Source organism: Ornithorhynchus anatinus, chromosome 5, assembly GCF_004115215.2.
Source record: "Ornithorhynchus anatinus isolate Pmale09 chromosome 5, mOrnAna1.pri.v4, whole genome shotgun sequence".
Lineage (NCBI taxonomy): Eukaryota > Metazoa > Chordata > Mammalia > Monotremata > Ornithorhynchidae > Ornithorhynchus > Ornithorhynchus anatinus.
Window position 1 is genome coordinate 30,726,036 of NC_041732.1, and position 12,238 is coordinate 30,738,273.

Below are 12,238 nucleotides of genomic sequence, written 5' to 3' on the forward strand. Positions count from 1 at the left end.
TCCAGTAGAAAGAGGTAGATGCAGTGAAACTGCTGAGGGAAAGGGAGGAGAGGAGGGAGAGAGGGAAGTTCTAGACCCGTGAGCCCCCTTCTAGACTGTGAGCCTGTTTGTTGGGTAGGGATTGTCTCCATCTGTTGCCGAATTTTACTTTCGCAAGAACTTAGTACAGTGCTCTAACACACAGAAAGCATGCAGTAAATATAATTGAATGAACGAATGACAGTGTTGAGACAGAGGATTGAGGAAGATAGGGGAGGGAAGTTTCCAGTATTTCCTTCAAAGCTCCAAGCATGTCTTCTTCCCAGGGACTGAAAGGTTTTAGAATTTCACTGGGTCCCTGTGTTGTCTTTTTCAGTGATTTTCTTAAAGGCATAAAATGCTGTCCTCTTATTTAGTTCATTTCTTTGTTCCTTTGAGGATGTCTTGGTTATGACTTTTTCTCTTTTCAGGCATTGCTGTCGTTGAAGTTGTCAGGGAACCAGCTGGTCACCCTTCCTCCTCAAGATAAGTGGACTTGTCGACAACTAAAATCCCTGGATCTCTCCAAAAATCAATTTGGAAAGTAAGCAGCTGCTTTTTCTATCAAAAGTAAAATTATTGTTATGAGAATGACATTATTGAAGAGCCCAAAAAAATTTGGTTAAAAAATTGTGTTACAAGGATGCATTCAGTTAATACAGAAACTAGAGCCTTTTAGAAAAATACAGTCAAGGGACCAAATTTTGATTTTGAACACACAAGAGTGAACCTAGGTGAGGCCCTGAAAGTGGAGCATCAAGGGGTGGGGCATTTAGGGCAGAATCTCAAAGGGGCGAGCTCTGAGGTGACTGGGAAGAGCAGAGGCATCTAAAGAGGGGTGGAAAGGGGAGGCAAATGGGGGAAGAGAGGAGAAACAGGATGGTGGTGGAGTGGGGATGGTAGAATGGGAAAGAGAGGAGGAGGAAAGAGAAAGAAGGGAAGGAAGAGGAAAAGTTATTGTTGCTGCCTTGGTATTTTTCATCCTCACTGGGCTCTGGAACTTAAGAACAATAATAACAATAATTAATTGTGGTGTTTGTTAAGCGCTTACTATGTACTAAGCACTGGGCTAGATACAAGATAACCTGGTCAGACATAGTCCATGTCCCACATGGAGCTTGCAGTCTAAGTGGGAGAGAGAACAGGTATTGAATCTCCATTTTACAGCTGACAAAACTGAGGCATAGAGAAGTTAAGTGATTCACCCAAGATCACACAGCAGACAAGTGGCAAAGCCGGGATTAAATCCAGGTCATCTGACTTCCAGGCCCATGCTCTTTCCACTACACCACACTGCATCTCATGAAGCTTGGGAGACTCAGATTTCCTCCCGCTTCACCCACATCCCGTAAAGGCAGCCCGAAGGCGTCTCCAGAGCTGGGGTGCGTTCAGAGCTCCAGACCCAGGACACCAGTTTAAAACATGTAGGGCTGCCCCTTGAGGCCATTCCACTGTCTCGGGCCCTTGCTGTGCTGCTGTTTGGCCTGCAGACAGTGGTGGGTGCTGGTGTGAGAGGGGCCCGGGCCTGCAGCCCTACAGACTTCCCATTGGCGCTGCATCTCTGAACCTCCAGTCCCCGCAAGGCCCCGCAGAACCCCCACAAGCCACCTGAACACACCCAGATGGGGGGTAAGGAAGCCTGCTTATCCTCACCCACCTTCGGGGATGGGGCAAGTGCGGTTTAGGTACAGCTGCCCTTCTGCCCAAAGAGTTATGGGGGTGAAGCCATTAGCTTTGCCTCCTTGGAGCCAGTCCAATAGGGGCCGTCACACTTTTCTTTCCTCATGAAGTTGGTTGCTGGCCAAAATTCATCATAAAAAGTTGTAGAAGTTATCTGAAGGTGACAGATGTTTCAGATTACTAAATTGTGCCATTAAAATCTTTTGCAGAAGTATGGTAATGCTATAACAGCTACCCTCTGTTATAATGCTCTTCTTTTAATGCTCTCTCCCCAGAGAGCTAATGCTGGTATTTCTTACAGTGCTTACTTTCTTTCAGATAGCATCTGTAAGTTTAGCTTAAATATTTCTCTTTTCTCCTCAACCTTTCGAGTACAAAAGCAGCGTGGCCTAGTGGAAGGAATTCGGGCTTGGGAGTCAGAGCACCTTGGCTCTAATTCCAGCTCCGCCACTTGTCTCTTGTGTGACCTTGGGCAAGTCACTTAACTTCTCTATGCCTCTTTTACCTCATCTGTAAAATGGGGATTAAGACTGTGAACCCTATGTGAGCAAAGGACTTTGTCCAACCCAATTATCTTGTATCTACCCCAGCTCTTAGTACAATGCCTAGCACATAAGTGCTTAACGAAGGCCATTTAAAAAAAAGTATTTTGACTATGTTAGAGTAAATAAGGCCTGATTGAGTTTAGCATTAAATAGACATATTTAGCATAGATAATGGAAAGTCTCTAGTGTATTAACACAAGATGACTTTTTACTGAGTAGAATGTCAAGGATCACAGTTTGAAAATTAAGTATTGGCAATTCAAAATATTTTATTAGTGCTATATATTTGCATTACTATTTGGTCATATAACTAAACCGTATCAATCATTTTTATAATGTATTTATAGTATTTTGGTTCTTTTTTGGTGCTTGAGAACCACTGGGAAACTTTATTTCCTATGGGAAACTATATTTTGCTTAATGCTCTTTTGCAGGCAGTTTTATCTTCATGGAGCTAATTAGAAGTCCAACTAACCTATGTCAGTAACCCCAAAAAGTGGTAATACACATATATTTGCCTTTGATCATCTATTTGTCAAAGTAGCCCAAAATAACTCTAAGTGCATCCCACCAAGGAGAGATAGTCTTTCATGTTACTGAATGCTTTTTCTATATTTACTGAGAATGATAAGTCATAAAAGTATTCATCATTCTCTTCTCCGCTTTCCAATATAACCTCCTTTTTATTTTTTTAGCCCAGACAGTGACTCAATTTTTTATTTTTAATAACCACCAAATAAGTGCATATGGGTGGAGTGAAATACTTGGGAAAAAATCTAAAACTCTTCCAGTAAAGTGTAAGAGAGATGAATGGGATGCAGTAAACGTGGCCCTCTGAAAACATAAAGCCATATTTATTAATTTATAGGGTGGCTTCTCTGTAGCAACTGAGCACAGAATATCACTGAATTTATTCAAAGGTCTACGCAGAGTGAGTTGCCTAAAAATATAACTTCCATTTATGCAACTGCCAGTCAAAGAGACCTTATTTATTTCATAAAGGAATTGCTCCTTGAATCTAAAGAGGGGGAAAAAAAGAGAAAAAAGAAGTAAAGCTAGAACCAGCAAAATTAAAAGAGCCAAATATCCAATCAACTAAAAATTGCATCAGATATTGCACATGCCTACTGCAATTTGCTCTGAAAGACATTTATGGAGTGTTTTGTGAAAAACATAAACTGCCTGTGATCCCTAGCAGCTGTGCCTCCAACCACTTTCCCGCACTTTCTCTTTTCTTTTTGGGTTTCAGAAAACGATGATGGGGCTTAAAACAAAGCGAGTCTCATTCTTCACCACCAAAAGCAGACAGCGTGGAGGGGCCGACACAGGTATTGACTGGAAAGGTGCAAGTCTGTCAAAGAACCAGAAATGCCTTTGTGGATTTCTCGATTAAACCGAGAATCTGAAGGGCATGGGTCTAATTGTCTCAGACTGTGAGGGCGTGAGCTGATCAGGATCAATCATATTGGAGTGCTTACTGTGTGCAGGAGCACTGTGCTAAGTGCTTGTGAGTTGGTATACCCCTTCTCTGCCTACAAGGAAATTTAACCATCTAGGAAGGGAGACAGACATTAAAATGAATTATGGACATGTACAGAATGGAACACCTCCACAATCAGTCAGTGTTTAACATGTCCAAAACAGAACTCCTAATCTTCCCATCCAAACCCAGTCCTCCATGTGAATTTCCATCACTATAGATGACACCACCATTCTTCCTGTCTCGCAAGCCCGTAACCTTGGTGTTATGCTTGATTTTCTCTCTCATTCAACCCACACATTTCAATCTATCACTAAATCCGTTGGTTCAACCATCACAACAGCACTAGAGTCCATCCTTTCCTCTCGTCCAAACTGTTGTCCCGTTAACCCAAGTGCTTATCCGTATCCTTGCCTTAATTAGTTTTTCATACTCCTGTTTCTGACCTCCTTGCCTCCTGTCTCTCCCCTCTCAGTCTATTCTTCAGTCTGCTGCCTAGATCATTTTTCTAACAAAACTTTCAGTCCATGTCCCACTCCTAAAGAACCTCCAGGGGTTGCCCATCCACCTCCGCATTGAACATAAGCTTCTTTTCTGTGGGCTTCAAAACACTCAATCACCTTGCCCCTTTCTACTTCACAATGCTACTCTCCTACTACAACCTAATCCACACACTTTGCTCCTACAATGCTAACCTACGCACTATACCTCCATCTTGTTTATCTTGCCGCTGACCTCTGTCAGCATCCAGCTTCTGGTCTGGAACACCCTCCTTCTTCATGTCCCCAGTCACTCTCCCCCCTTCAGAGCCTTATTGAAGGCACTTCTCCACCAAGAGGTCTTTCCTGACTAAACCCTCATTTCCTCTTTGCCCACTCCCGTCTGCGTCACCCAGACTTGCTCCCTTTGTTCACCCCATCCCAACCCCACAGCACTTATGTACGTATCTGTAACTGATTTATTTCTATTAATGTCTGTGTCCCGCTCTAGAATGTAAGCTCACTTTGGGCAGGGAATGTGTCTGTTATGTTGTTATACTGTACTCTCCCAAGCGCTTAATACTGTGCTCTGCACACAGTAAGAGGACAATAAATATGATTGACTGACTGACTGAAGACTTGTAAACTTGTTGTGGGCAGGAAATGTCTGTTGTTATATTGTACTCTCCGTAGTGCTTAGTGCAGTGCTCTGCACACAGTAAGCACTTAATATGATTGAATGAAATGTAGTTGATCAAGCAGAAGGATCTGCCAAGGTAAAGCTTTTCTAGAGTGAGGTCATAAACTAGACCACTAGCACATGGCTCCAGAGCTACTGATTGGGTCTTCACAAAGCGATCCTATTAATGTGAGTTCAAACCCCCATATCCATTAGTCTATCAGTGGTATTTATCGAGTACTTATGCTGTACTAAGTCCTTGGGAGGGTACAGTAGAGTTGAAAGGTGTGTTCCTTATATACAAGGAGCTTACAATCTAGTGGAATATATCACGTTTGCATCGGAAAGATTTTAGCCAAAAATAGTCTCATGCTGCCCCGGTGACTCTTATCTTCGCAATGCTTAAGCCACATTGTCATAGCCACAGGTCAGAAGACTGTCAGAAGACAGGAGAGGAAAGGCACATTAGCTTCAGGGGATATTACACTGAAAGGTAGAGTATTGGTAAATAAATTAATCAGCAGTATTGCTGAGCATTTACTGTCCAAGTGCTTGGGAGATTACAATATAGTAATCAGTCAATCAATGGTATTTATTGAACACTTACTGTGTGGCAGACTAATAATAATGTTGGTATTTGTTAAGCGCTTACTATGTGCAGGGCACTGTTCTAAGTGCTGGGGTAGATACAGGGAATCAGGTTGTCCCACATGAGGCTCACAGTCTTAATCCCCATTTTACAGATGAGGTAATTGGGCCCAAAGAAGTGAAGTGACTTGCCCGCAGTCACACAGCTGCCAAGTGGCAGAGCCGGGATTCGAACCCATGACCTCGGACACCCAAGCCCGGGCTTCTTTCCACTGAGCCACGCTGCCTCTCTACTTAGTAGACTACTCCACTAAGCTCTTGGGAGAGTATGGTTCCACAGCAATGGTACACATATTCCCTGTCCATAAGGAGCTTACAGTCTAGGGGGACTAGATTATCTAGATGGGATAAATATCAGGGATATAGCAAGCGCTAGGAAGAAGACAGACTGTTCCTCACTTTCCTTTGAGAATTCCAGCAAGCACCGAATCAAAATGCTCTTGCCTTTGATGATGATTTTGTATTCAGAAAGGGCTAGGAAAACCAACTTTAGTCAAAAAGGAACTACAATACATCCCACTCCTAGAAATCCCAAAGAAGGATTGAAGTGCCCCAAGAATATTTATCCTGCAAATCTGCTTACTCAATGCTACAGAATTATTTACAGGCGGTAACTTGTGTACAGAAGGATAATGAAATTCTAAATAATGTTATGGCACATACCAGGAGGGTTTTTTCGTGCTGACGACTTGTCCAAAAATAATTTCAGGATAGTAGTTTTTATGGTAAAATTCAAGCTTGCCAGGTCATAAATAAGTTCATGAATAAATAATTGCAGCTCATAAATACCTCATGTCTCATTCTACACAACTTACATTTTCCATATTGAGGACAGAGATATATAACCAGTATTGCTGATTTTGCTGTACCCAGTTCCTAACTACAACAACCTACATATGCTATTGAGGTTTATTCTGTCAATACATGTTAAATGAGGTAATTAACACTGAAGAGATGAGCTATGGAGCTGGAAAGTTAAAAAGCCAAGTTCTCAAGAGAGTAAGTTCCTTAGCTAGGGTTTCAGAATTAGATTACTTTAGAAAAAGTGAATTTGCACAGATGGCTGAAGTATTTCTCCCTCTCTGTCACTATGCAGTTACTAAGTATCTTTTTAAGGAAAAAGACTGCTTATGATAATCTTTAAAATAGTGTTCATGAGTATTTCCGAAGAACTCACTTAAAGCATCTTATTTATATTGAAACTACAAAGATCCCTCCCATGTTAACTCCATTAGGCTCTTTTTTGAGATAGCAATATGAAATTTTATTTCAGGCATTTCTTATAGGTTTTGTCACCATGGAGATAAATGCTCTGGTTTTATGGCCAAAACTCAAAGCTCTCTTTCTCTCCCTCTCAACTTTTGAAGTACTTTGGGGAGGTTTAAATGGAGAAACTAAAACCCATTTCAAAATCTCTTCTGTATCTAATGCTCATGACAATCTCTAGCATTGTAGTACAAGCTGTCTTTGGCTGAAAAGATGTTAAAGATCACTGCTAAAATTCAGTATTTATATCAATCTTCACATAAAAATGGAATTCATAATATTTTATTATTGATACATATCTGCATTACTGCTTGATAATTAGTAATTAATGAGTTTTTTAATACATTGATATATGTTCTGGTCTTTTTTTTTTTTTGCTTTGGGAATACATTAATTTAATGCACATTATTTACTCTGGGAAATATACTTCATTCAAGCATTGTTTTACTTTGACTATTTTCATTTACTCAATGAATTTCAAAGGAGAAGCAGCATGGCCTTTTGGAAAGAACATGGGTCTGAGAGTCAGAGGAACTAGGTTCTCATGCCAGTTGAGGCTCTTACATGCAGCATGACCTTTGTGCAAGTCACTCAAACTCCTCTGTGCTTGTTTTCTGCTCTGTAAAATGGGGATTAAATACTGGTCTCCTATCCCCCTAGACTGTGAGCCCCACTCAGGATAGGGACTTTGTCCTCCCCGGTTATCTTGACTCTACCCCAGCATTTAGTACAGTGCTTAGTGCATGGTAAGCAACTTAACCAGTACCATATTAGCAGTAGTAGTAAGGTTTTTATTATCCTTCTTTTACCTCTTCCGAGACACTCTTTAATGCAAAAATAATATATTGCTGTTTGCATAACTCTGAAAATGAAGAGAAACCTGGATGGAAAACAGACTCTTTCTCCAACTTTATGAAAAATTGCTTGCCCATGTGAAGATATTTGTGCTGAGGAGAGTCATAAAGATAGCTATTTTGTCCACCTTGGTTCATTCTACCTGAATTTGAACTAGGAGGGTTGAATTTTAAAGCGGGATATCTAGTGGAGTAATCTTGATGCGGTTCTTTCATATTTCATGTTTTTACTAAATGCCTTGAGGAGAACACTTTTGGGGAATTAGGAAATATTCTTATGTCAATATGTGTCAATCTGGATAAGAAGTGATGTGATGTTCAAAGGAACAGCTGAGCTCTTGTGAGTTTTCCTTAATGCAGGGCTCATCAAGAACATAACCCCTTGTATTACACTCTTATTCTTTCTTCCTGCGAGTGTACTTATTAGAAACATTTCATTGAAATAGGACACTGTATTTTATATCCAATAATTATGAAATCCTTGATGATAAACTACAATTTTAATCCCCAAATCCTTTTGGCTTTTGATCAATTTTGATTTATGCGGTTTTGCCTCATGACCTCCTTTGTTTCCCGAGAGCTGCATGAGTAAGCAATTTCTTCTGTATTATTTTGCCATTCATAATCAACCTTTTCTTTTTCATTTCAGGTTTACATTGGAATTTCCAGCATTCCTGAGTGACTCTTTGGAAGTCCTGTTCCCTGGAACGACAACCACCTTGATTCTGTCCTCAGTCAGTTTGCCTATTGAAAGGCTTAAACAGAACTCTAACCTAGGAAGTAAGTTCAAGTGGCAAATCACTGCACCGATTTTATTAATTTCTTTGTTTTTCAAAGCAGTTGTCCTCTAAATCGACAAATTCTCCCCTCCCAAACCTGACAATCTAGGAATCCCAGCACAAATCTAAAGGTCATCAGTAATTGTAATCAGTAATATAGTACTTAGGATGTTTCAAGCACTACACTAAGCCCTGGGGTAGATATAGTATAAGCAGGTTGGACATGGTCCTTTGCCCATATGGGGTGCTCAGTCTGAGCCGGAGGGAGAATAGGTAACTCTAATGCTCTTCCACGGAGATGAGGATAGAATGAAAGGGATTTTGAGGGAGCGGAGTTGCAATACTCAAGGTTTCAAACTTAATTTCCAGGACTTGTTTTTTTCTTTAATAGGGATAAAAAAATGTAAATAGACAAGAGAGCACCAGAAAAGGTATATTAAAGAAGCCATGAATCCCCAGAAGTAGGAGAGTTCACCTAAGGAATAAGAATATAGGCCTTTTCCATCTTTAATTTCTATTAGAAGGTCCTGTGCTCATGCCGAGAACTAGAAACTTTAAAAATAGTACTGAAGAACACTTATTCTTTATATGAGAGCTCAGCAGAGACCATATCCTTGGCTGAAGACTCTCCACCGGGCATAATGATGGATTTCTTGTGTGTGTCCAGTAATCCAGGTCTCCGAGAGCTTCCTCCTGAACTTTGGGCAGTTAGCTAATCTTTGCAGCTGGATATTGAAGAACTGAATATCAGCAATGTTCCTGCAGAAATCAGAAAAGAGGGTAGTCTATCTGCTGCCCATATTTAATTAAATTTAGCTACTTAAAGTGATGATTGTAATCACATGTTTTAATCCACAAGGTGCAATAGAGAGTTTTCCAAATTTAACCAAGAGCTATTCCTAAATTAATGAAAATCCCCACTTGTGCATGTTAGAATATCCCGTACCATCAATTTTTAAGAAGACTGGATATTATTATTTCCCTCGTTTAGGTGCATATCATTGAAATCATAAATACAAATGTACATAACTTAAAATGATCAAAATAAGTTTTTTTCTCCCTTTCTGTGAATCATTAGAGAATTTAAAGCCTTTGGGTCTTTTGACTCTGAATTCCTTTTAATTTGTTTTAATCAAAGGAAAGGTATGAGGAAAGCATGATTTCATAGAGTTTTGTTTTTTCCCAGAGTAGATTTCAGAAGGTTCATCGAAAGCTAAAACTTTGTTAACCCTTTGTTGCTTTGATTTCTTCCTCTCGTCACATTGCCTAGGCCCCAAAGCCATATTAGCCTACTTGCGGGCTCAGCTGCGGAAGGCAGAAAAATGCAAGCTGATGAAAATGATTATCGTGGGTCCTCCGCGACAGGGCAAGTCAACTCTCTTGGAGGTTTTACAGACCGGGAGAGTTCCACAGATGTTGCCCAGTGATGCCACTATCAGGACCACCAAGTGGGAGCTCCAGAAACCAGCTGGACTGAAAGCAAAGGTCACTAATGGTTTGATGTGACTCACTGGGTGGGAAGAAAACTTCTCTGGCTTATCTAGTCCTTCTTATCTAGTCTTTCTGGCAGGCAGATTCACTCCCAAGCCCTCTCCAAAATCAGGGGATCTGATTTCAGCCTACTGTGATGGTCGTTCTTGTGCTTTGGGCAACTGGCCCTGACCAATGACCAATATATTGGTATTTGTTAAGCACTTACTATGTGCCAACACTATACTAAACCACAGAGGATATACAAGATGGGACACAGTCTAAAGAGGAGGGAGGTCGGGTATTTTATCCCCATTTTACTGATGAGGTGATTGAGGCTCAGAGAAGTTCAATGACTTGTTCAAGGTCCCACAGCTGGCAAGTTGGGGGGCCAGAATTAGAGCCCATGTTCCCTGACTCCCAGGCCCATGTTCTTTCCACTGGGCAATGCTGCTTCTTTCTTATTAAACCACCCAACATTCCCCTTCTGAAGGTTACGCCACTGATTTAAACAGATACCAGTAATCTCACAAAGAATCAGTTGATAATATTGTAAATCTGCCATAGCTCCCGTGAGAAACACCCTGTAACTCATTATTTCAGCTTCCTTTCGTGCTTCTTTGTGACCACTTTTTCCCTTTTTTGGATACAGCAGTCATTTAGAGACTCAATTTAAGATTTGTCCTTGAAAATGCATATCTCATATGATCAGAGCAAAGTGTATTTATTAAGCACCTACCTAGTTTGCAGAGGACTGTTATTAAGCTGAATGTGGGAATTTTTTCAGAGCTTCATAATCTTCACAACATTATTTAAAATCTTTGACCTGATACTAGTAGTGTAAAAATGTTCTATTTCTCTTTTGAGCTGGACTAATCGATAATTGAAAATAATTTTGGTACTACAAACACAGGCCTATATCTTGATGTCCTTAGTGTTATATATTGCCTGAAGATCACAGGGCGCAGTGTGCTTACTTAATAATGGAAAATCAAAGTGCCAAGAAACACTCATCTGGCTGGAATTTTCCAGGAGTCAGTCTCCTTGGGGTATTCTTCAATTAGGCGGAAAGAAACTGGTTATTCTGCAGGGCCTCTCAAATGCAAAACCACTTCACAAATCAAGGAAATCTAGCTCAAGCAATTAGGCATTTAAACTGGATTTAAATTCTGATGAGCCACAGAGACTAATCCTCAGAAGAACAGAATTCTGCCATTGAGGGTCAAAGTAGTCACAACACTTTTTCCTTTCCTAATTGACCCCGGGAAAGTCCCAAAATACTCAAGCCAAAAGGCTAACTAATTAGTATCTGGAAAAGCCTTTGAGATCTTCTAATGAAAGAATTTATAATGTGTACATATGTCCTCTAATACTTTGAACCTTGTGCAATTCTGCTTATTGCTATTATTATGGTATTATCCCTTCATCTGCGATAATAAACATGGTCATTAAAGACAAATTACTAGGTCATTCCCCCTTGTATTTCCCTTTCTTCTTTTCTGCCACCAAAGTCTAGTCCTCTCCCTTCCTCCTCATTTTTGATTAGAGGGACAACCTAAAGAAACTTAATGAATTGAAGGATAAGCCAAGCAGTGTGTCTCTTAGGGAGCTCTGTTGTGACTGAAGTTTGCTCTGTCTCTTGCTGGTGGCTTATTTTAAACTATATGCAGCTTACAAGATATTGAAGACAGAAAATGGGTGTCTATTATTTAGGCTAGACTTGCTTTTTTATAGAAAATTGCAGCAGAACCACATTTGCCTAGAGGGTTAGAACAAGTTCCGTATCTTAATGGGCAAGAACCACTTTATTCAGTCTTCTTTAGGCAGCCGATCCTTTATTTTATTCTGTTTGAGAAGAAATTTTATTAATCCCGGTAGGTGGTGTTCCTTGGCTTAAGTTGGAAATTTAAGTATCCCCAACCCTTTATGATTGAGAACACTAAAAATGATCTCAGCTGTGGGATTTCTGCCATTTGAATTTGTTCTAACCACTTTCAGCTGAAAGCTGGATGTAACAATACTATCAAATGTTCTAAAGACAAAGATAAATACAAACATGCCCTGTTCATCAGGAGCCAGAGCAGCACATGGAGTAGACTGTGAGTGTCTTTCAGTAATAAGTCCTTGCTGGTATCTGCCAGAAAACCACCAGTGTAAATTATGTCTCTAATCTTCCCAACAAACCATGAGGTTTTACTTCTCGTTTAACAATGGCCTGTTGATTTTACTCTTCTAAAAGGAACAATTGGAACATTGAAGCTTTCTGGGGACACATAATTTTTGGGCCTTTAGGCTTAGGGAAATACTTCATCAATTATCTCAGTGTAATTTTTGAATTTT

General features: G+C 40.3%; 1 protein-coding gene across 1 annotated transcript in view; it reads left to right on the forward strand.

Moving 5' to 3' along the window:
* The window catches only part of LRRK1 (leucine rich repeat kinase 1), a 145,817-nt gene that overhangs the window by 78,634 nt on the left and 54,945 nt on the right, over positions 1-12,238 (forward strand). The window contains 6 exon segments of the mRNA XM_029065466.2: positions 450-566; positions 3,493-3,596; positions 8,299-8,350; positions 8,353-8,429; positions 9,096-9,208; positions 9,699-9,913. Of these exon segments, the coding sequence (XP_028921299.1) occupies positions 450-566; positions 3,493-3,596; positions 8,299-8,350; positions 8,353-8,429; positions 9,096-9,208; positions 9,699-9,913 (678 nt within the window).